The sequence below is a fragment of the Ischnura elegans genome, chromosome 10, assembly GCF_921293095.1.
Source record: "Ischnura elegans chromosome 10, ioIscEleg1.1, whole genome shotgun sequence".
In the NCBI taxonomy this organism is placed as follows: Eukaryota; Metazoa; Arthropoda; class Insecta; order Odonata; family Coenagrionidae; genus Ischnura; species Ischnura elegans.
This window is the reverse complement of record NC_060255.1, coordinates 50359150-50384160: the sequence shown is the minus strand read 5'-3', so window position 1 is coordinate 50384160 and position 25011 is coordinate 50359150. Positions and strand designations below refer to the sequence as shown.

Below are 25011 nucleotides of genomic sequence, written 5' to 3'. Positions count from 1 at the left end.
TTTTCCCGACATGAAATTTCTATCGATCCCAAAAGCAAAGGGGCACATGCTCATCCATCCTAAAGGTCATCATGCGGCGCAAACACTTAACACTCGCATGAATCTAGACTTTGTTTCCACTGGGCATTAAAAGGAATTACACGCCGTGTAACTCAAGTTCACGTGTCATATTAAGTTTCCTCTCTCTTCAGTGTGTACAAATCAATCCACTGGTGTAGCCAGAAAACGACTGATTGGGGGAGGAGTAGAAGAGAAAGGGGTAGTTCATACAAACCCGAAATCGCAAAGAATTTAAAGAATTCGATGCATTGGAGGAAAAGAAAATTTATGGTGAAAAAGATTACTTACCCATTCAGCCATTCTTTGGTAAGTTTTAAGTCAGATGACAAGATAGTTGCCACCCACTTATCATGAGTTGTTGACGTCATTGGAGCTTTGGCTTATTCTCGCGATCAGGAAGAAACTTTCACTGAGTGAAGCAATCGCTCACAGGAAGGTGAACAATATTGAACAACGCGAATCCCCATGCACAAGGAAGAGGAGTATTTCGGTGCTCTTAAGCATATTGCATCATTTCTACAAATCTCGAAAGATAATTTTCAAGAAATAAATCCATTACATTTAAAGATTTATGCAAAGAGATATACATAATAGGTCCATGATATCAACAACTGTTAGTTCGCCAAACGTCACAAAAATTTAGAGCATCGATTTAAAATATCTACGAAGAATGTATTTAAGAAATTATTTCTTTAATTTCCAAAAATACAGAGCACATACAGTTAAATAAAATCTTAAGAGAGACTGAGTACGTCTTCTTTGGCGTACGAAAATGCACATGAGATTAGCACACAGTTATGAAGTCGTATCGACCAACTTGAAAAAATGAGAGAGCGTTCCAAAAATGAAATTAATAGCGATTTCTATAAAATGATGCACCACTACTCTAAATAAGAAAAGATAAATTCTCTTACACAGAGCGGCCCATTTTTGTTTTGTTTTGAGCGGCACATGTTCAACGGATCTGATTAAGTGCCCATATTTTCCAGTTTCTAAACGATTTGCTTTTGAGCTGCGCGAGGAAAAAATTATTCATACTGTAACGCTGCAAGTCTCCTATTCTAGGTGTATAACTATTCCACTATTAGCATTAACCTAAAAAAGGGTAAAATGCAAATTATAGAAAATGCTTATAATTGTGGAAGCAGGAATTTCTAAGTCTTTCGCTTGATCTCCAGAGATAATTTTCAATGAATCACCCAATGTCTAAATGAAATCATAGTAAAGATAAACTCGATTTATGAGATATTTATATTATGTAGTAGACTAAAAGCTACGTAAGCATCAGGGATCAGTTAAAAATAACTGCGCAGCCAAGAAACAATGAAGCATTCGCCCTAATGTATAAGCATATAAAATATTTTCAGATTTACCACCGCTTACAGCTCCAAAAAAATCTTCGGAGCGATAGCAATCATCAATGGTTTCTTTTAAGGCCCACGAAAATGTCTGCGAGTTCAGCACACAGTTTTTAAAAAGTCGCGTCAACCAACTTGAGACAATGCGAGAGAGAGAGAGAGAGAGTGCGCCTCGAGAAACAAAACAATAGCGAACTAAAGTGTTGCGCGGGAAAAAAATGAGCCAAAACGGCAACACTGCTCTGCCCCTCCCCTCCAGAGCCTCTGCACACGATTCCCTTCCCCTCCCGCCCTGACGGCACTCAGTCATCCCTCATCCACCGCCCCCTCCTCCTCCTCAAGCCATCCTCCGCCACCTCCAACTACTCAAACGCCCTCCGCCACCTCCTCGCCAGAGGTGTTCCCTCCCACGGTTTTTCTCCAACGCTGTTTGAACGGTAAGCGATCTCAAAAATCGATGACAATCGTCTGGGACGAGGAGAGGTGGGGTTTGTGGAGTCGATTATTTTCTTTTTTCGACACCTTTGTTTCTCTCTTCACCGTCTCATTCCATTCCACCGTCTCATTCCATTCCACCCTCTCTCTTTTCCACTCTTCCTCCACGTGTACCCTGATTTTCTCATCTCTTCACTGAAACTATTGCATTCGCTCCATCCTTACCCTCAGATTCTCATCAGCTATTGCAGTTCCCTCAACGAGCATGCCTTTAACTTCGACTTCGAAGTTCTAAACAAAAACATGAGTTAAATAAGTCCAATTGTACTAGCCGAGATACGGTGATTAAATCACGACCACCGAGATTAAGCCATATGCACTGAAGACTGCTACGAGCGAACGGAAAGTATACAATAAAAAAGGTTTAAAGGCGCATATGAATCCTTGTTGTCTTTAATACTTGTTATCGAGCTTAAACTATATATTTGACATTATCACAAAAGCAATTGAATACACAATAATGCAAACATAATCAACGATGATTATTTATTTGATTTTGGATTTTACATAGTTATTTTCTATACAAGCAAACTAGTAATTTTTTTTGATTTTATCTATTCATTATTTTTTTCATTTTTTTAAAAGAATAAATTCGGTGCTACGATTTTTGTGATTTTTTCTAATTTTTTTGCATTCTTTTCCTTTTTATTACTTTGTAATTAGAAACGAAAAATGTATAGTAGTGTATTCATATTCGAGTGTACATATTGAGTCGATGGAGGATTAAGAAGGGTACACAAACTGAGAGGAGGGGACCGGGCGCGAAATGAAATGGTCGAGGAGACACAACTTTAAAGAATTACAGGAGAGAGCACTTGGCTACAGACCGAAGGTTATCGGATACGTGTCCAAGCTGAAGCCGTCGGAAACCCAAAACAAAAATCCTCAAACTGCGAGGAGGGTTAGGGAAAGAAACTGCCAAACCTGCCCTGAATGTGCGAAATTCACTCGCCCGAGAGCTCCACTCTAACCTATCAAATACAACCTTTTGGGTTGAATAACTGAATGAGTAAGTATGATAAGGAATAATGCGTACTTGCTACGGTAAGTAGGATCCCGGACAATAACGCAACTCTCATTGGGACGTCGGGAAATAAGTTCGAAGCTTGGTGATGTCCGCATTCTGGCCGTTACGTTCAAAACAAAATGGAAATCGGAGGATAGTTAACGAATATACTACCTCGAGTGTTCCTTGACTTTTGTGGATGCAAATTTTCGTGATCTCATGATTGACTGAAGTTTTTGGACGAGGTGGAAAGGTCCGAAAACCATCCAAAATCATGGAAGCAATCTTAAATAACTCCACAAATGTTTTTCAAAAACGCATAAAAAGTCGGACAATATATAAAGCCACGAACATTTTTGATCGCGACATTCAAGGAGCCTTTTCAATATTTTATAGAGCTTGCATGGAACCAGTTCTAAACGGAAGGGAATACAAAAACTCGTGTTTAAGGGAAAGGAATTTGGGTAAGCGGGGTTGAATAGCTATTTATAAAAAGTAGAAATTTCCAGCAAATGAACCTTCTGCTTATTCATATTTTCGCGGGAAAACTAAGACATCATATTATTAATTAGTTTCGTAGATTTTTGACCTCATTAATAGCGGTCTTCATCGCTCGCTGTTAATGACTTCCAATAAATATTTCCTCAGCTGCTTCTATTTTGGTCTCTCCATAAGTTTAGCGCGGTTTATCCCGACTAAACGTAACATTTCCTACTGAGAGTAAAACATATTCTTCATATGCTACTTAATGTTTTCAAAAATAGCGAAGAAATATGATCAAAACAAATTCTAAATACAAGTAACTAATTCGAAACTACTCACTATTCTATACAACTATTCACTAAATAGTAAAATTGGGGGCCAAAAAACTAATGATTAACATAAATCAATTTTCCACCCACAATTATAAAATCATGAAATTACTTAAAACCTAAAAAGTGTACAATGTTAAGGACCTCATGATCGCGGTACAAAATACAATTAACGTAAACAATTTTGTCCCTCAGAAAAAATATACCTCAAGAAACCTAAAATATGTTCGCATAGAGGCGATTGAAATTACTCCCGAATAATTCGAGAAAACCCTAAAATTAATATTTTAATTCTTAAAAAGGCAAACATGTCCTTAATAACATCATGAATAATTTTTAGTGAGAAATGAATAAATTGTGTTCTTTTCTTTCCCTTGACTTCTATGTTTAAAATTGTATAACCTTTATGTTTTTTTCACTTCCCTAAGCTTAGTTACCATCAATAAATATATCCAGGCCAGTAATAATCTAGTCTCTCTTTTTTCAATTTTAAGTATAAATCAATTATTTTTTTATCTCATTATTATAAAAAAACATTGCTATAACCTTTTATTCCTTGTATGTATCACAATTGTGTACTCATATCCATTCATAGATGAAGGTGTATTAATATACCGAAGCGTTGGCAAAAAAATTGCATTAAAAATTCTTCAAGGCCTATATTCCAAGAAACTGAATCATCACAGAGAAATTAATTCTAAAACAGTTATTAAAAATTAATGAGATTCCAGAGGCAAACTGACTGAATTTCAAACAACGTATTTATGCTTCGTGCGTTAAAAAAAAGAATTATTTTTGACGCCGGACCGATTACTAGGTCATTCGCAGCGATCCTTTTTCCTCAACCCTACTTCAGGCAATGGGGAAATAATCCCAGCAACTCGCACTTGTTTACTCGTTTCCATAGTCTTCCCAACCACAATAGTACCCCCACGAAAACAACGCTCCTCGACTAATTTCTAGCCTCGCGCGATAATATTCCTCGAAAAAAACTTGCATGGACCGACGAAAGTACGGTGTTTATAAATTCTACGAACTCTTCATTTACCACATAACTTTCACGGAAATTGGAATATCATTATACATGAAAGAGGGAAAAATCATATCGTTACGGTCAAGATGCTGCGATTCGTAGAAATATGCGTTTCCTTGTAAAATAAATAACTCAGATACACATTGGGGGAATCAATCATATTGCTTTCAATTAAATCTAAAGGAAAACCTTGATTAAATGGTTACTCATAACACTTCATTAATCAGAATTGGGATATTCTAGGGATCTTAATATCCTACTCGATTATCCATCAGATAGTATATACTTTGTATACAGGGGATGACCGGGCAGGACGCATGTGTTAAGGGTAGGTGTAGACAAAAAGGTACAAATATATGATTAACAGAAATTTCTTCATTATTAATCAGTTTTTTGTTTCACAATATTTGGACTCGGCAATTAAAAAAATAAGAACTTAAACGGTAACTTCTCCTAAAATCAATTAAATAAAAACGTACCAATTATCCGTTTTGCCCGTAGTGACCGGGAAAACTGTTACGCGTAAAGGGCAAGAATGATAACTTGAAAAATTAACAAATTAGTCTCGAAAATAATGTCAAAAGTAGCAGCCTGATCCTGCATATGGGGTGAAATTCTCATGCACCGATCATTGGCGCTGGCTGCACTATATGCAGTCTTTCATGATTGACTCATTGTATTTTTAAGTACACGCCAAGCATAATAAATCTGATTTGGCCTTTTTATTTTTGATTTCTCTATCTTCCTGCGTCTGCAGGGTGTTTTTGTTCCTTAATTTTTCATATTTCATAGTCTGCACAGCTGTAACAGTAATGGACGTCGATACTTCTGATTTTCGCCTCCATATTCGATAAAGTATTTTGGCTAGTAGTTGGCATGGAATTGGAGGGATATGAAAAAAGTAAAAATATATCCCCCATCATATAGAACATTTCATTAATCAATTGGCGCAATAAACTATTTTCGAAGATTTGAGAAAATCATTGCAGCAGCAAACAAATAACAGTGGCTAGTGGACCCTTTCTGCACTGCTCACAACTCCGACTTATCTTTTGCTTTTGATAGATAAAAATTTTGGTGGGAATAGTTGCTGCTCTTCACACCCGTTCGTCCATGTTATATATTTAGTTGTGTTTCTCCTACAAAACAAATACCGAACTGTTTTGCCCATATTCGTCTTGCCCTAAGCCACAACATTAGGAAGGTGCATAAAACTTTCACATATATTTGGCGGTTAGTGGAAGACTTCAGTTTCAAATTAAACTAAAAAAATGTACTATCGCACAAACAGAACGTATGATTGATCGGTAGACAATTAGGGCAAAAAACATAAGCACAAACCTTGGCGAAAAACATAAGAAAACAGCGAAAATCGTTCTTATTCGCTTTAACGACAAACGCGCACCTGTATTGTTTTGTAACTGTTATGCCGTCGCCCGGTCCATCAGCTACCCGGCCTACGCGAATCGTGATGCTATCTATCAGCGATCTACGGAAAAACAGCTTATTCTTCTTGCCCGGGCCCTATCCTAATATAGAATTCCAAATAGTTGTCTTAAGCTGTTGTATTATAAACCAAGCTCTAGAAAACTCCCATCAGGCATCCTGAACCAATGTATTTACTGAAAGAGGTGCTTGAAGAGGAAAAACATGTAATGAGGAAAGCTAGGATAAAATAGGGATAAAAGAAAAATCAGCCACCAGCAGAAAGTTATAATAAGGAGGATAAAAAAATAGTTAAAACCACAAAATTCATTATTAAAACTACAGTTAAGGATCCAACAAATTTTATACATTAGTTACAACAACAGCAATGGACAAACCGAAATAATCAACACCGCCCTTTCACCTAAATCGAGTTCCAATGCACCAAATGATAAATTATAATTACTTAGGCAAAAGCATATAAATAAGAATTAACGGTATGAATTGTAATACGAAGAAGTGAAGAAGAAACCTATTGATAACATTCCACGAGCAATGGCATTTATTAATTGCCATTATTGGGAATTAATCAATCACACAATACATCTACTAACCAAACCTCCAGGGGACTGTTCTGTTTTGCTTTACCATTTCCCCTCGAAACAATTCTTTTACTTTTGAAATCATGCCCCAGTTTTACACTTGTGTAACTCAGAACGAGCATCCTTTTCACTTGATTAAAATGAATTCAACCACTGTTCGCGGAAAGACACGCATTCCATCACAGCTCACATTGTTGATTTAAATACAATTTTGTATCTGACCAAACCAGAAATCAAAATACTTGAGAAGAAAAATATAAATGAGGAACGCGTCGAGGTACGATTTAATGAATTTAATTCTATTTTCGATAACATCCAAGGACCTTATCTACCAATTTTTCCGTCACTGCAATCAAGTAAATGTAAAGGATAGAATGATATGCGCTAAAATAAAAAAAAATTACAAGCTCTCGAATGAATACAAAACTTAAGAGAGTGGAAAAGAAACGTGCATGAAAAATTAGAGATTTGGGGTGAAAGTGGGAACTCTAGGAATAAGGGAAATACTGAAAAGAAAAACAGTGATTCCTGAATTAAATATATTTTCGAAGCTAAGCACAAGGGTTTGAAAGGAAAAGCATTGTATTTTTATTGTATTTTTTCAAAGTTCTGAAATATTTATGATTATATAATGGATTCCACAAAGTTATATACGGCCATATTTTCTTTAAATAATGATTTGCGACTAGGTTTCAAGGATTATGAGGAGAAATTATTCAACCGAACAGAGACGAAAACTTGAACCAAGATAACCTGAATTGACATGGACTAAATCCCCGCATGGACTAAATCCCCGCAACACCTTCAGTTATTTTGAAGAGTGACTTAGTGAGTGTTTCAGCCGGTTACGAGTAAATATGTTTTTTTCGAGATCTATCATCCTCCCATGTGACAATGATTATTGTTTCTCGAGTTTACTAGAGGTTGTATACTTTGTATACACGGATCGAGACGACAGAATAAATATTATACATTTCAATGGATGGCACAGGCTTATAAACTCAGCACAAGTTAGTAGATTACCATTTGAGTCCATTTAAAGACTGAAGACATTTTATAGATATAATATTTGCCACATAGAAATACACTGAACACATAACTCATGTTTTACCGTCACCATTAGCATCTACAACGGCAGCGCATTCTCTTCCCTATATTGTCAGCGCGCTACCGTAAAAGCGCCTTAAAACTATAATCAGCAGAAAACCTTGGTAGTATTCTTATGTTACATTAAGCTAGAGTAAACGTTGTTTTAACCAACATAATTTGTATAATGGAATGCCCACAAATAAGAGTTGAAAATATATATTTTTAATCTGGGACACTTGCGCATTTAGGTGCACTAGTGAGCAAATCCGTGTTCAGATATGTCGTTAGCTGGCCTGTTGGTGTCTAAAAATACTGAGGTAGAAAACTTAGATGTAAATCTTCTAGAAACTTAAATAAATTCTACGCATCAATCTTAGCCCAATGTCATTAACCAGTCTGCCACGTGTTAATGATCGCCGGTCACTTCCACCTTTTTCCCTCGGTGTTATAAAAATGGAGGGCATAAAATTTACGTTAAATTTCATTATAACTTTCGATCAAAGTCCATAAAACTCGTTTACAATGAAATCTCCTACCTCTTGCCAATACCTATGGAGAAAATTAATTATTATTTGAAGATGGCATAGTTTTGAGCCTTTCATTAATGTAATCTCTAAAATAAATGAACAGACTTACATGGAGTTTAAAATGTAATTTGAAGATTATTTTTATTGGCAACACTTTAATCGTAAAAACAAATAGGCGTTACCTCCTTTTTCCAAAAGAAATAAAACAAAAAAGGTATAATTAGGATTACGGCTCTGTGCAGGTGAAAGTCTCCTTGAGCGTATGCATCCAGTTACCAATAACAATGACGAGTGCATTGGGTCACATACGCCACAGGATACAAACGTCAAGCCACCGTGAACGATGAATAACATGAAAATTAAAGTTTTTCTAACCACATATGCGTCCGTACGAAGTAATTTTTTTTAGAGATTTTGCAACTAGGAAGTAAAACCAAGACACTTTAATTCTTATTCATTCACACAATTACAAACAACAAATCATTGAGCAGAATGGCAGTTATAACGCACACGACCCGAATTTAGATATGAAAATATTGTATCGTACGAAGAGGTTTCCTTAATATTTTACGTAAGTATAATGGAATAGACATGGAAATAACTTAACGGGAGTCACCCGCAACGCAAATTGTGCGAAAAAATCATTCGGTGAAATTCCTGGTGAAGTCGGAGAAAATACTGGTCAAGACGACTGATTTTTTCAGTGGATTTTTCGCACAATTTTACGCAATATTTATGGTGAAATAATAAGTTGACTTCCCTCTTGAAAAACCTCATAATCTGCCCAAAAATAACCTAAATGTTTGTTCCTCCATGTCTGGCATCAGTACAATCGACAGTTACGTTATCGTCGGTAATTATCCAAAACAAAGCAAAACTTTTTAAAGCCATTATTTACAGTGTAAACGCAATTTAATCAATTACCTAGCAAAAACTACAGCTTTGCTGCAGATGCATTAAAAAAAAACAAATACGGCTAGGTAGACACTGGGAGAAATTTGATTAATTAAAAGCTAAAGTTTTGCTGACTACGAGTAATCGAATTATCAATCAATAAAACTAAAGAAGCAAAAAAAAAGACCAATGTAAACGATAGAATTAACCGTTATGACCCAACAGCAATGGACTGTTTAACAGCAACTTCTGCTCACGTAATCATATGGTAAGCATTTACGGTGGTATTTTTATGCGTAAAAAACACAGTCCGCTGGAACCCGGACAAAAAACTACCTTTTGTGCGCTCACATATTGACGGTAAAAATATAATAAAAGGGAAAATGTTGAGAAAAAACGAACGAAAAAATCGTTGCACAACTACCGGATACAAAATATCGGATACGCAGCCACCAAATATTTTTTAAAGTGGACAGAACTAATATTAATGCCCGAATTAACAGAAAATACACAGCAGACGTGCACTTTAAGTCGGTGGAAATAGTTTCCTCGTCAAATTAAATGAAAAACTAAATTTGTGTTCATTAATTATACTAAAATCGTGTTCTACAATAGTAAACAAAACTTTGACTACAGGGAATGCTTTCGTATCAATCATGGAATATGAAACACAAGAAACGGAAAATTTCCAGAATACCATTATTAACCTTATTGCCTTATACGCTTATTTTCTCAATCAATTTCTTCCCTATCCACCATATACCTGCTTACCATTAAATCCTCTTCCCTAACATAATACACACATTTGATTACATTAAAGACACGTAGCGGATCAGGGGGATCGCCTGACACCATCATGATTCATTCACACTCGTGATGGTGTCCGCCGTTTTTTTTACAAAGAACTTTTTCCTAAAATTATTCCACATTTCCAGCTCAACAGACTGTTATATACTCCATATTCATATTTTATGGATACTCTTAAAGGAATGCACAGGAAAAAAAGATACTTAAATATACATATAAAATCTATTCTCCATAGAACGTTAGCTCTTTCATAGACAACATCTCCAAACAACTATATGATATGCAGAAACGGAGTTTAATCGCCACCCCATGCATGCATAGGCACACGTAAAATAAATAAAGTTAATAGCTGCCATTAATAATTTGTAGCTATAGAAAGGTCAGCGTTCAGTTGACACTGAAGAATTGTCTATAAACATCGGTATTCACAAACACCGCGCTGAAAAATGAAGAAACCTTATTCACAACGGCTAAATATAATATCCGATGACATTTTCCGGAGATTATATTCGATGAGATCCGTGTATTAAATTGGTGGACTGTGAGATTTGGCGCCAAAACACGCATGAATTGGCAGTTGGCTGAAAACGTTCAGCTTCAATGAGAAAGAGGATTAAACTGAGGGGCATTGTTGCCTCCATGCCATCAATTGATTCCTTCGGGGGTGCTTATAAATGCTCCCAAAATACGAGGCCACGGGTTTGTTTAGGGGTGAAAAACAACGATGCCCGAATTCAACGGTGGATTAATGTGAAAGCTGTAAACAGAAGCAGCAAGAAAACTTTTTGTGCGCATTATGAACAAAAGTTACAATGCTGAACACTCGTAAGACCTAAACCACATTATATTATTTCAAACTCAAAAGGCTGAATACCTATAGCATATGAGTATGCATGAAATCATGAGAAAATATTTCCCAGGAAAAGGAATCGAACTTGACTTGAAGGACTTCGGCTTCTCGGGCCACAGAGCAGACGACTACGCTATATAGGTTCCTTAAATCACGTGGCAATAGTACCGAGACTCGTGGATCCAGATGATAAATACCATGGTTTGGCTTTAGCATCCAGTTCTTTAATTTGTCGTTTTAGTTTGATAGACGACAGGTTTGGTGGTTTTCGTTTAAACAAAACGACATTCAACAGCCCTGAGGCTGAGCACAGAGTCGGGGCTCGAAACGTAAGCTACAATATATTATTTAACCCTGTTCGGAATCCCGAGAAAAGTGTAACCATATTATTAGCCGGGAGAGCATGAAATCTTATTTCAACAACTCTTCCTCCTTATAATCGACCGACCACGCGAGACTCATTTTTTTTAAAGATACATATAAAATCTATTCTCCATAGAACGTTAGCTCTTTCATAGACAACATCTTCAAACAACTATATGATATGCAGAAACGGATTGTAATCGCCACCCCATCCATGCAAGCTATTCCCACAAACTCGTGAAACAGCATTGAAAAAATCATATAAACATGCAAGATACTTACGAATGATACTGAGCCTGCAAAAAATTAAACTCTTCTTTTATCCGGTCACATGTTTCCGATACGGTGAACTTGAGTTGCCCAGGTTGCGGAGGCGGAGGCCCCTGAAATAAGAAATGGAAGAGAAGACAATATTAGATAAGAATGGCAACGGAACGCGGTAAACAGAGAAATGTAATGCGGTAAAAAGGAAATAAAAGCCTAAGGTAATTTATTTATTCACGATTTCTTCTCATCTATCCTCCACTACCGATTTTATCCCCTAAAAGGAATACAATAAAACCATGAATATCATCCAAACACTAGTTTCTGATTTCCCTGAAGTGGAATATTTTTTTTTAAATCCACGTCAGGGAATATATTCATATCATTCTACATCCATTATCCACTTCTCCCATAGCTTTCTTAATAGGTTTCCGTAGGTATTTCACACCTCTCGCTGGTGTGTGTGTGTGTTTATGCATAGGTATTGTTTTAGAAAAAAGGATATATCATATAAAATCCTTAGGTTTTTCCACGAAAGTAGATATCCTTGCACTCGTTATGCCACTATTTTGAACAATTTCCATAATTTGATAATTTTTCAACCACCACTATTCCCTATACTAATTGTAATTTGATTCAATTAACCGTTTTTATTCTTAAATAAATCCGAATTTATTAATTTTAACTGACTTTGCAAATATTTTTAAATATTTAGTATTAGTTCCATGTAGAGAGGTTAGATGTAAGAAAGGACTTCATGGTCTCAATCTCCCCATAATAAAAGTCCTTTATTACAATTATTACGTGGACTTATTTCTTATATCTTCTTTCGTCAAACACTAAAAATTTACCAAGTAAAAATGGCGCCCATCAAAGGTTTTCATCAACTATTCCCACTAGTTATAGCATTAAATTTCCTCATATCACTGAACTGAGGATCTGTATCATTATTATTAGTATTAAAGCATTCTACCGATAAAGGTAGGTCTCCATGGAGAACTCAAGAAGTATTCTGGCATCCACTGGCTGGTATCCACTTCCTTTATATACTTCTCTCTTAAAACCTTAACAAGGCCTACTCCCTTTCCTCATAGCTATGGTAATGGTTAAAAAAACACCTTTTCCAGGGACTTTGACCTTTGGATCTCTCCATAGATGCTACCAGCCATAAATCATGAACGTCACCATTGACTCATCCAACTCAAAACGGACGAACCAAGATCCATAGTGGAGCCGACGAAAATAAATGGAACGAGGACAAGGAACCCAAAAAAATTTCCTGAACACTTCACTTAAAACGTAAAATTATTCTACGATGGCAGCAAGAGAAACAGCGAATTTCAATACAAATTCGGTGGAAAAGCTGTATTTTTAACCCCCACCGTAGATATGCGGAGTAGGCCTTATAAAGAATCGAATAGAGAAGTAAATAAAGGTAGTGGAGACTTCCAGAATACTTCTTTAGTACTCCATGGAAACCTACCTTAATCGGTAGAATGCTTTAGTACTGATGATAATGATAAAGAAAGCACACTAATCCAAAATTAATAAATATGAATAACTTGCTAGAGAGATTATAACCACGAGGAAAATGAATTCAGTGGATAAGAAAGATCTGAGGTTTTCCCGGCGTATGATGTTGTTGAAGTTTATTCGGGATTGCCACCGGATAAGGTTCTCCAACTCTGCCGACGTTTCGATGGCCGAGTCGTCTATCATCATCAGGGCTTGTCTTTGCGTTGAGTGATCCCACTTATATAGTATGGGCTCCAGGTCAGGTGACTCGTGATTGGTCAGCCTTTCCCAGAATCTGTCCAAGGCTGACCAGGTGGGAAGCTCCCTTTCCTTCATGGACTTCCCTCTTCAATTCATCATAAGGCCAACTCCCTTTCATTCTAACTAAAAAAACCATTCCCTTGGATGGTTGGTGGATAGTGTGTAAGCTTCAACAAGCAATAATTTCATTGTGCATGTGAGTACTGCTGCGCTGAGCGGTTGAGCTGAAGTTGAAATCGCAAAAATATAAATGAAGATACTATATAATTTATGTAACAAATTTTTTCGGCATTTTATGTTATGACTTTATAGTATTCAGGTGGCAAGGGTGTTGGTTTCCATCTGACCCAAGGGTCCGGGTTCAAATCTCGGTAGTCACAGAATTCCAGTCCCCTGCTTGAGTGCCCTAACCGCAAGCTTCCGCTTTTGCGCGGACTCTTATTTCCTCCGAGTCTTCGGCAACCATGAGAAGGGGAAACTAAATTCAGGGTATTGCTAGAGGAGCCTTAATGGATGAGATATAGGTAAAGGCAGAGAGCGTACTAAGCTTAAGTTTGAAATCGCATCAGAAGTCGAGCGCTTGCGGCTTCGAAGGCATTTAGGCTCCTATTAACAACGAACCAAAACAGATGCAGTACATTCGTAAAGAAGTGGTATTCTAGTCATCCTAGAAATATTTTCTCAGAGGACCACCTCGTAAATGGATATTTTTAATTACTAGAATACAGCAGTAAAGAGAGCTGATACCGGTCGTGAAGTGAAATTTAAGTAATTGAGCAAAATAATAATCAACTTAAATTTTTTCCTCAAACTGAAGATAGTTTGAAGTTCGCTCTGAGAAGCTTGCTTGCTGGTGTAATTGGCAAGCAGGCATGATCGGCAAAAGATAGATCCGGGTTCGAATCCCGACAAAGCCAAATAATTTTTCATGGCCAACTTCATACTTGGTGTATATAAATTCATAATAAATTCGATTCCCTTTCATTTTAACTAAAAACCCTACTCTCTACCTTCCTCTCCTAGATTACTCAAAATTCTACCCTCTAACACTTATGAACCCTGAAAATTTCAAGGTGATAACCAATCCCGGACAAGGCGAATACTTTTTTTTTCCTGTGGAATTTTCGCACAATTTGTGCATTGCGGGTGACCACGTAAAAATTATCACCGTGGCTAGTCCCGGTATACTTAAATAATTGAGCCAACTAATGTCTTAAGCGACCCATACTTCATCAAAACAGAAAAAAATACAACCGATAAGGAGGTCAACTAATCCCGGTCGAGGCGAATGATTTTTTCTGCCAGGAATTTTTGCGCAATTTGTGTATTACGAGTGACTATGTACAATTTATCACCGTGGCTAGTCCCGGCATAATTATTTTAGTGATGAATAAAGTTTTAAATAGCCCATACTTCATCACAACAGAAAATACACAACCGGTTCAGAGGGATTTATGCAACCTTTTAAACCATTACCGTCGCCATTCTACGCGAGAGCATCTTTTCTATCATTCAAAGAAAAATACAGTTTTTTTTTACACCTTGCCCGATAGTAATTCCTCATCTTGATGCCGGCGCTCCTCACTCTGGTTTTGAGGCGGACTTGGCATCGGAGAGGGGAGGTGGCGAGGTCAGAGGTCACCCGGCGGTCCGCATTAATTGCTTACCCTTCAGGGCTTGGTCCGACTGAGGTGATGAGGTGTGGGGGGATGGGGTGAGAGAGGGGATGGAGGGGGGTACGCCGGTTACAACTCCCCCCCCCCAAGCCGCCCCCTGGAGCTTCAACCTAAGTCATAAGGCGCGTTGAGCAGCCGCCATCGTGCTCTGTAATTGGATGCTTGGTCTCTGTTGCCTTTGAATTCACCCACCTGCCTTCCCCTCTCCCCCACCCCCTCCGGTGCATGTCAAGGTTTTGGTTGCCCTCTGTTGGCCGAAGAGCGAACCAGATTCCTGCGGTAATACCTCACGCAGTGGGGAGAGACGGTGGAGTGATATAGGATCCGTTTATGCGACATAACGATTCTCAGCGCTGCAAAACGAATTGAAATTTATGCGGCAACATAGTACACAATGTGTTTCAGGAGAAAACTGCAGTACTTCAGGAGGAGGTAGGGGAAGCAATTATAAGCATTCTTTATCCTGTAAACATGGGGCAGCAACTCCTTAGTTACTGAGCTATGGCAACGGAAACATTTTTTTTATAAATTTTGAAGATACTATGAAAACGCCTTTTCTTGGGCATCCAACCTTTTCGACATTTAAAAAAATACTTAAAAGAAAATTTCATAATTACTGTGGACGAAAATGTGCGATTATAATTGTCTTAAACAATTAATCTCAAAATGGGTGACATTGTGCGTTCGTGTTGTTGATATTCGCTCAAAGACCTCGTCTAATTAAGCTCAAAGGTATTGGAGCCGCAACTGCCTCGGAGGCAACGAGCTAGGCTTACCTTGAGCTACCGACTACAGATGTCTTTCAGAGCGACTCAGAGAACATATTCTTAAAATCTCACTATATTTATTTCTTTTTATTACTAGAACAGAAAAATAAAGTTGTGTAGCCGAACTAATGTAATTGTTTAATTTTCAATAAAAAAGTACTACAGGGGATACGCCTTTTCAAATACCATGCTTCATCATATTGCAGTAAAGAAATTATTACTATACAACTTTATCGCTCTACTTGCTCTTGCTTATACTACATAAAATTTCGATTAGAGTGGCAATTTGCATAATTATAATCTCTTTACATTAGTGCGATAAAGCAAGCTATATGAAAATGCGTATTCCCCGTAGTAGTATTTTCTGAATGAAAAGTACATACATGCATTCATTACCCTGCTTCCTTAACGAGGCCTTAGAAAGGCATTCGGAAAGTCGAATTTAGTCCAAGAACATAAGCGACGCCAGTTAAATCGTTTGGAAACTTTTTTGACCCGCAGTACTTTAAATACGGACATTAAAAATGGGGAAGGTTGGGGATTATTGGAAAAACTGAACCGTTTTGCTTCATACAAATTTATCTAAGTCGGAGCATTATCAGCAAATCTACGAGCTAGATGAGAACATAACAGAAAACTGACCACAAAACTACACCCGGTAACATCCAACGGTAAGGCTATTGAAAAAAATTCCTTTATCTTTCGGGGATGAAATTTCGGGCATATTGAAATTCGGCTGCGGAAACATTTATCGCCTTCCTTTTGCATGTCCCGTAAAACCACAATCCCAGGCACGAATTATAAAGCAAATATCAGCGATGGGGTTTTCGCCAGCGAACGGAGTTAATATTTGAAATCGATACGCAGTTTTGGGGAGAAGAAGAGACCGCAACTTTATGGAAAAGGGGGAAAGCAGCGGAGAAAGGAATTTAGACAAGTATCAAAATGCAAGGGCGATGACGATATCACAGGGAGAGATGGCATCGGAAGTTTCCTACGTCATAATGATAGGCAGTGAAAATACTAAGACTAGCAAAGATACAAACGAATACGACTTCACTGTAAGTGATCAATCAAAACATACACAGAGAATTAAAAAAATACATCAATGGAAGAAATGATTCCCATAATAGGTTCACAATTAAGAGATCAATAAAAAAACTCTCATGGGTTATATTAATATATAATATACATTAATATAATAAGAAAGAGATTTCAAGCACCATTTACACCAATTGAGAAAAAGATTAATGCAAGGGAGCATTTGCATTTTTACGATGGACTTTGTGAAAATATCCATAAGTAGGTGCATATAACTATATTTAGCATATTTTTATGCCGTAATTTGCTTAGCAACCCGTCTGTTAATATTCTCTGTCAATTGATCTCAGAATTTTTCCACCGTTCCATTTTTAAATATATTTTTCTGAATATATAAATCGACAATATTATGGTTTTATTTAAGTAGGTGCTTAGTTTAAAATTAAATACCCGTTGACGGTGTTAAAAATTTAAAAAACTGATGGCTTCGGAAATATACAAAAAACATTTCATTTCACACTCACCAAACCTTCCACCCTAATTCTCTGTGATAATGGGATAATAATAATGGGTCGACAAAAAGAATACAATTTAAATTTGGAATTATTTTCGTTTCCTTTTCCCAGTCGAATTTGTATAGGATGAAGCTTGAGGATAATTTTCTCTGCCTGCAATCGATTTTTCCGCACGTAAATAACTTTTGAAAATAATGTAAACGGTATAAAACTTTACGTGAATATATCGTAAATATCTAGGAGGAAAGGACAGAAACAAGGACGAGAAGCAAGAGAAAATGCGATTAGAAAGGGCGAACACAGAGGCTGACACGGAAATACACCGACATCGGGAAGGAAGCTAAGTACATAAGCGGGCATTGTGAAGTACAGAATAGGTTGAGGTAGGCTTCCGCGGAGTGGTGCAGTAGGCGCAGCAATGTTTTCGGCTTGTCCTCGGCGTCGATTCATCTTCCAGACGGATGATTCATCGTCGCGTCGACTCACCTTCGCGATCCTTTGATGAATCGACGCGGAGGAACACCCGAAAACCTTTCTGCGCTAAGGATAGGATAGGGTTCATGGAAGGCCTTAAAACCACTGAGAATAAGTAGCCATATTGGACAGATAAAGCCATTTGGTCTTTTCCGCCAATAAAAAAAATAATGCAATAATTATAGATGAAAGGCCACGATGTAGAAAGGTACTAGCTTGGAGAGGAAGAAATGGAGGGTTGCCGTACATCGATATTACGGCTTCAGTAGGTAAAATAAATTCATACATAATATTACACGCCAAACGGGTGTTTTCAGCATTAAATCTTAAATAAATCTTAAAAAAGCATACAGCGGAGTTACACAACGTATGGCTTTAGGTGCTCAATATAGCGTAAAGGATACTTAAAAATTATAAAGATGATATTATTATACGTTCTCGTTATTACAAATCTTAAGTATGTATTCCCACTTAGTCCCTTACCTATAGTGAGCGCGATACGCTTCATGAGTTGGTCTTGGTTCATTAGAGGGAGGATACTTGGCAAGAGAGGAAGGGGGAGGAAGAAAACAAGGTTCATGGATATGAAGAGTAATCGGCCTCGTGAAGCGCAAAATTTAATGAGGGGACATGAACTAGAGGGAGTAATTCGTAAAAATAGTATATTGCGTTCCATGAAAAAACAACTTAGCCGGGATATGGCTCGTGGTAATATTTATTAAAAACTTTTCCTAGAAATGGTACAATTCACTCATTTTTAAGACTAATTTACCGCGAAAATATAATATTTCATCCAGCATCAAATCCTCTCCGCTTATTACTAAATACGCTAAATGAATACAATGGCAAAAAATATATAATTGATATGAAGCGCTGGCATTTACTTTCAACTTTGGCAACTCAATCAGAGAGTAATAAGAGCTTCGCGGAATAGTTTACGCATTTTAATCTCCCAAGGATTCTACATAGGCCGGTTTAGATGAGGATCGCCCTATTGCCTTGATTATAAGTACTATATAAATGAGGTGCATAGTACCCAATGAATCATCTGCGAATCACACCGTTGCCGGCCTCGGTGGCGGCGGGGTAACGTCCTCGCCTACCAAACAAGAGGTCGCGGGTTCGAGTCCCACCTGGGTAGGTTTCCCCGGTCCAGGGCATGGTTGTTCGTGTACGTTTACTTGTAACATTTGTTGAATACCCCGGTATAAAATGGCCAATAAGAGCTGTATCCGGTGGTTTGAGAATAAAATAAAATAAAAAATAAAAGTTAGTAAGAAATGTGAGTTAATAAATTTACCTCAATCACGCATCGCTCCACTATAATTGGATTGTGCCTTGTCCTAAAGAAAAGAACAGCCTAATTATAAGTTTTTAACACATTCGCAGTCCATTTACGACTTGAAGATTCTTTTCGGGTTACCCGTGTCTTGACGCTAAAATATTCCGCGCTTTTCCACCCTCTACGAAAACGAAAGGCGTGCACCCACTTAGCGCCACACATGTGAGGGATTCTACGTAAGTGAAACGGATCGAACGATATTGAACCATTTAAACGTCATCAGTATGATATTTTCTGGGCATATAGCGTCATGTTCCTGAGCTCAGGAACTAGTACAAAAGACTGCATTCAGGCTGCAGTAAAGAAGTAGGAGAAGGCTTGGTCATGTAAAAAGAAGGGAGGAGGATGCCATGATACGAAGAGTGAGGAGAGGGCAACCAGAAGGAAAGAGCCCATAGGGAAGACCAAGGCTAAGATGGAATGGCCGAGTGGCTGAAGACATGAGAAGAATTGGGGGAGAGGTTGGCATGGCTGAGAACAGAGGAGTCTGGAGACAACTTGTTGGTGAGGCAAAAAATCGACTGGAATTTGAGTGGCCAGAGGCGTGACTGATACAGAGTCAGCCCTTTTCAACTCGATACTGATAAATAGAAATTTAAAACTAATAAAACAATAATGCTAAACTATAAAATTGAGATATATATGCAAATATGTACAAGATTCCACTCTGTATACCTGTATACAGAAAATCTCAAGAAACGTAATGAACAAGTAATGACGAAAAAAGACAGATCGATTGGGAGTGATGCAGTATTTTAATGTTGAAATAAGTGGTAGTTAAACTATTACACAATTATAATTGACGAAAAAAGAAACTACTTTTAATTCAATTTATCCTCCAACTTTCACTATATCACGCCTGAATAGATTAAATTTATACCTCATTTTAAAGCTCTATATTTAAAAATTCATAAATTCCCTCATTCCGGATACGTGCCCAGACATTGGATAAGAACCCCAGAAAAGAATATGAATGCATACTCCACCCAATATAGAATATGTAATCGACCCATGCCGCTACAACTGGAACATTCCAACTAACTAGGCACTCGACGGAGATAAGATAAATTGGTAGCGCTAACTTTTCAGGAAATAAAACACTCCGCTCTTTAATCCATCCCTCAGCAGGAGTAACGTCGAAATGATGACGGGATGAGAGGCAAACTAAATGATGGCAAAATCCTAATGCCTCTTTTTTTCCCCTCACCGCTTTCGGGCAAAGTTCACGCTGTGCGCGGGCAAACAGCGCGAGTTTTTTTTTGCCGAAGGTGAAATACGTACGTTTTAGAGTTCAAGCCTCAAAAAATCAATTCAATATCAGTGGTCCCACCCCAGTAATTCCCAAGCGCCCAAACCACTTCCCCTGCCGTTATACTTCCCCGCTCTCGTTCCTCGATCATAACCGATAAAACCTATATGAGAGGGCCTCTCCTGTCACGGGGTTGGAAACAACCAAGCTCCAGCTCTCCAGCTCTTTGTGCACAAAAATAAACTATTATTACAGCATTATTCCGATTATGGTAGGTTTCCATGGAGCGCTTAAGAAGTATTCTTGCAGTCTGCCCTTCTTTCATGTACTTCCCTCTTCGATTCACAATAACGCCTACTCCCTTTCATTCTATCTAAATATCCTATTCTTTTCCTTCCTTTCTCTCGATTACCTAGCATTATAACCTCTAACACTGTTTTCAGCATTCCCTCTCCGCTAAGAACTCGCTCCATTCATATATTCCTTCGTTTCTCATCTAGAAGCTGCCTCTCCTCACTCACCATGTCCAGCACTTCGTCATTCCTCCTCCTCTCCCTCCACTTCACCTTCCACATTCTTTTCCACACCCACATCTCGATGGCCTCCACTGTTCTCTGGTCATCCTTACTAAGTGTCCACATATACGTAATTGAACAATCTACGGCCGTTGAAAGTTGAAGGAAAATAAATTCCCCAAGGTCGTACTCTTTGCTGGGCAAAAATGGTGTTCACGTTTCCGTACCGTAAAGTACTACACTCCAGATGAGTCTCATCACTAACCTTTTCTTTAAACTCTTACCTCTCTTTACCTTAGCCTTAATCTTAACGATCCCCTCATAAGCTCCTTCATGTTCAAAAACTCGTTCTTTGCTGACGAAATACTTTTCCTGATGTCTTTACCTCCAGCTTTTTGAGCACAAAAATATAAAATCACAAACAAAACCCGAAGGATGTGGTCCGGCGTGTGTAAATTTCTTAACTCATATTCCTTTTGTGAATTTCATGCAGTATTGGTCAAAATTAAAAGAAACTCGCCACGCCACCGTTTCGCTTAATATTTAAACATTATAGGTGCAGATAAATCAAAACAAACAACATAAACTAAAAGCTCAAAAAAATTCATAAATACAACACTCCAAATGATATACTACACAGTTTTAGAAGTCATATAAAAGTGCTGATAAAAAAACACAGCGCAAGATATTTGAAACCAATGACCTCAAGAGGAGTCAAATGATCTGGGGTATACAAAAAAGACGTAAATATATACCATAAAGACCTACAGGACATCTTTCCAAGGTAAATTTCTTTACCCCAGCATGTATGCAAAAAACCAGTCGAAATAAGAATAGTCAGCAAGTAGTGGTTTTTATATCGAGAGTACTAACAAGCAAAAATTGTACAATCACAATCATTCGTGCCTTGGGTAGAGGTAACTTAGACAGGCGGGACTAGACCCCACGAACTTTGGTTTAGAAGGCGCCTCCGAGGCCGGCAAAATATTTCCACCTGAACGTCTAGTAATACGATTATGATTTGAACATATTAAATAACACACAAATTATTAAATCATAATCATTACGTATTACTATCATTACCCAAAGTGAACAAAGAAACATGATAGTTGGTTTCAAAGAAAAACGTGAGATACTAAAGCTAAACATTTCATTTTCAAGCACTTACAGTGCGTAAAAGAGAATCCATTAAATGAAGAAGAAATTCATCTTTTTAACCATCTTTTAAAATAATCTTGGCCCTCCAACTTGAACGAAAGTCATACCTCATACTTCCTCGCACTCGTTTCCCCATCATAAACTTTGTGCGAGGTCCTGTTACAGGTAGGAAATGCCTGGCGTTCCAGCTACAAAAGCACGAAATATACAACGCTATCGGAATTATAAATCGAGCTACCGCGGCAAGACGTCATTTGTAACGTTTTTTTTCAGCAAAAATGCAAAAAATACAAACGATATGGACATGAAAGATGAGCACAATCGGCCCAAGAGAAGGTTTGGCCTAGTTCTCCCGTATGGATTAACACCAATCCACGGGAATACACACATGCGTTTATAGGTATGTATTTTATAAGCAAAAGGTGCGGAAGATTTTGACTACAAGTCAAACAAAGACTGCACAAAAGTTTTACCTGATCTCTGGGAATATAAAATCACAATTCCACAGATTAATAACTGTGGTTTTGTACAGTTACAATTTCAGAAATTTTGTTTTAATTTTGGAAATCGGAGTTTTCGAATTAAAGCCTTAAAAATTTAATATTAATAAGTTAAATAAAAATTAGCACTATGAGCATTTGCTTCCGTGATTCTTACAACTGAACCAACTAATAAAAAGGCAGTTTTTATTGCACAGAATACTTAAAGCAGTTTCTCGTACTATCTGGTGGTATTCATTTATTTATCGATTTCGTTGTTTTCCATAGTTAATAGTTTTAACAGAATGTAATTGTTTTAAATAATTGCAGGGAAAACTCAATTCATAAAAAGTGTGTAAAGAAACACGTGGATACCCAGTCCCACTCATCATAACGAATCAATTACATCGGATTTAGTCGCTATAGTAAATCAAAAACATCAGAACTTAAATTTTGTTTCTTTCTTGAAACAGATCAAGTTCAATACAATATTTTTTTAATCACACATCCTATGTAAGGGCAAATTTTTGGCATAATCCCGTATTAAATAGTTTAAGTAAAACAAAGACTTGGGCTTAAAAATATACATTAGAAGCAGAAACAATTGCTCTCTTTAAACGAAATTGGCATCCACCAATATTTATAATGCCAAATAACTACATGAAATCATTGACTTATTATATGTGCAACTAAAGACTAAAAACTATGTACAAAACATAGCAAAAAAATTCAAAGCTTTACCAAACCCAAAATGTCTTGTCCTGTCTTGTGTATCGTGCGTATTTTGGAGCCAAAATGTACACATCATCATCACATTATAACATCCATTTACATAATTCTCGCGAGTTTCTTCAAAGGTTAGAGAAAAGATGCAACACCGTCAATTTCTATACGGACTGAAGTAATTTAATGAGAAGCGGGTGGCAAAGGAAACCAAATTAGGAGGATTCATGAAACCAAACGCGGGACGAGGAAACTTTTGGATATATAGGTCACCGTCTTTAATCCGTCCAAGCTATTCACCGTGTCGTCGGCATGATATTCTGTCCATTTCTTCCTTCATCTCCGTACAACGAGCGAATCCCTAACGAGATCACAATCTATTCCTACGGAACACCCAATTGACCCGATAACTCATCCCCCCCGTCAACGCGCTGCACCGCGAGGGCCTCTGTCGGAGAGGAAAGGAAAGACAGTGGGGCGGGAGGGTGAGGGACGATTGAAACTAATCGCCTCCATGGTAACTCCGAGATATGGGCGAAAATATATATGCGTGTTGGGACGGATGTTATACAAAGCTAAGGGCATCCACGTCATATTGGGTTTGATTTTTTTCCAGCGACGGATTACACGTAAGTCTGAATCAAACGATCTTTTTTTCCGTCCACTCCGAGCAATAGGTCCAATGATGGCGGAAAAATGACCGTATCAGCGAGATGTAGGAATGGAAATCCCATCCTCTTTCTTTCACACGGAACGTCCCTTTTTCCGTCGCTGAAACCATCACTAGTACCGTCTTACAACCAATCAGATTAGATTGCTTGAGCAATTGAGAATAGATATCTTCAAGAGCGACACGGAGGGCATCATATTCAAGCCACATTTCCAGGTCCGACAGAAGCGATTAATTAAGAGAGATATTAGGTATGGGACTTCGTCTTTCCCCCGACCACAACGGATATGCTAGTCGTCATTTCGTTCGAGCATTTCATTTTTATAATAAACGCACGATCCCTAACAGCGAATGTAACGCCATGCATGGCTTTTAATTGAATGGCAGTTGTCAAAACGGAAAGCCACGGTGGATATGACCGTGAGATTTAGAAAATGATGGGTCAGCCATAACTCATTTGGTCCCTGAAGACCTTTGCTAGAGCTATCACACTGAGGCACGGATAAACGATCGTGTGATTCAGGCTTGTCGAAACACGAAACTGGAAAGTGTGTTTCGCTGAATACACTGAGAAAGAAAGAAGAAAGTGAATCGAATTCGTCAGATTACATGCGAAGAAAATTGCTAAGGAATACGATTATACACACGTGTTTCTTGGACTAGACTAGCGTAATTAACCTTAATTAACCTACGCCGCACTTTATTAATTAAAGTAATTTCATTTGAACGAAATTCCACTTGCGAGGTGGATATTTCATCTGGTATCTAAAACTTCTCACTAATCACTCGGGAAGAAGGAGAAGTGTTGGGATTTTAATAAAATCCACTCATACCTAAGTATTTCAAAGTCTAATTTTAACCATTTACCGTAACATTACAGAACTTTGGGTTTCAAAGTAGGCCTCGACATTTGGTTACTCCGCAGCCATCTTAAGCGCTCTAATAATCTTTTCTTATTCGAAGGAGCCGATCACTGGACATCATGGGGCCTTTAACCTCGCTCTAATCCCGAGAAACATTCCAGGATATCATTTTCCAAAA

At 37.8% G+C, this 25011-nt stretch overlaps 1 protein-coding gene across 3 annotated transcripts in view; it reads right to left on the bottom strand.

Annotated features, from left to right (window-relative positions):
* LOC124167053 (protein groucho-like) overlaps positions 1-25011 on the bottom strand; it is a 464536-nt gene that overhangs the window by 148865 nt on the left and 290660 nt on the right. For all 3 annotated transcript variants that reach the window (XM_046544830.1, XM_046544831.1, XM_046544832.1), the window contains exon 2: positions 11604-11704. In XM_046544830.1, the coding sequence (XP_046400786.1) occupies positions 11604-11704 (101 nt within the window). The remainder of the gene's footprint in view (positions 1-11603; positions 11705-25011) is intronic.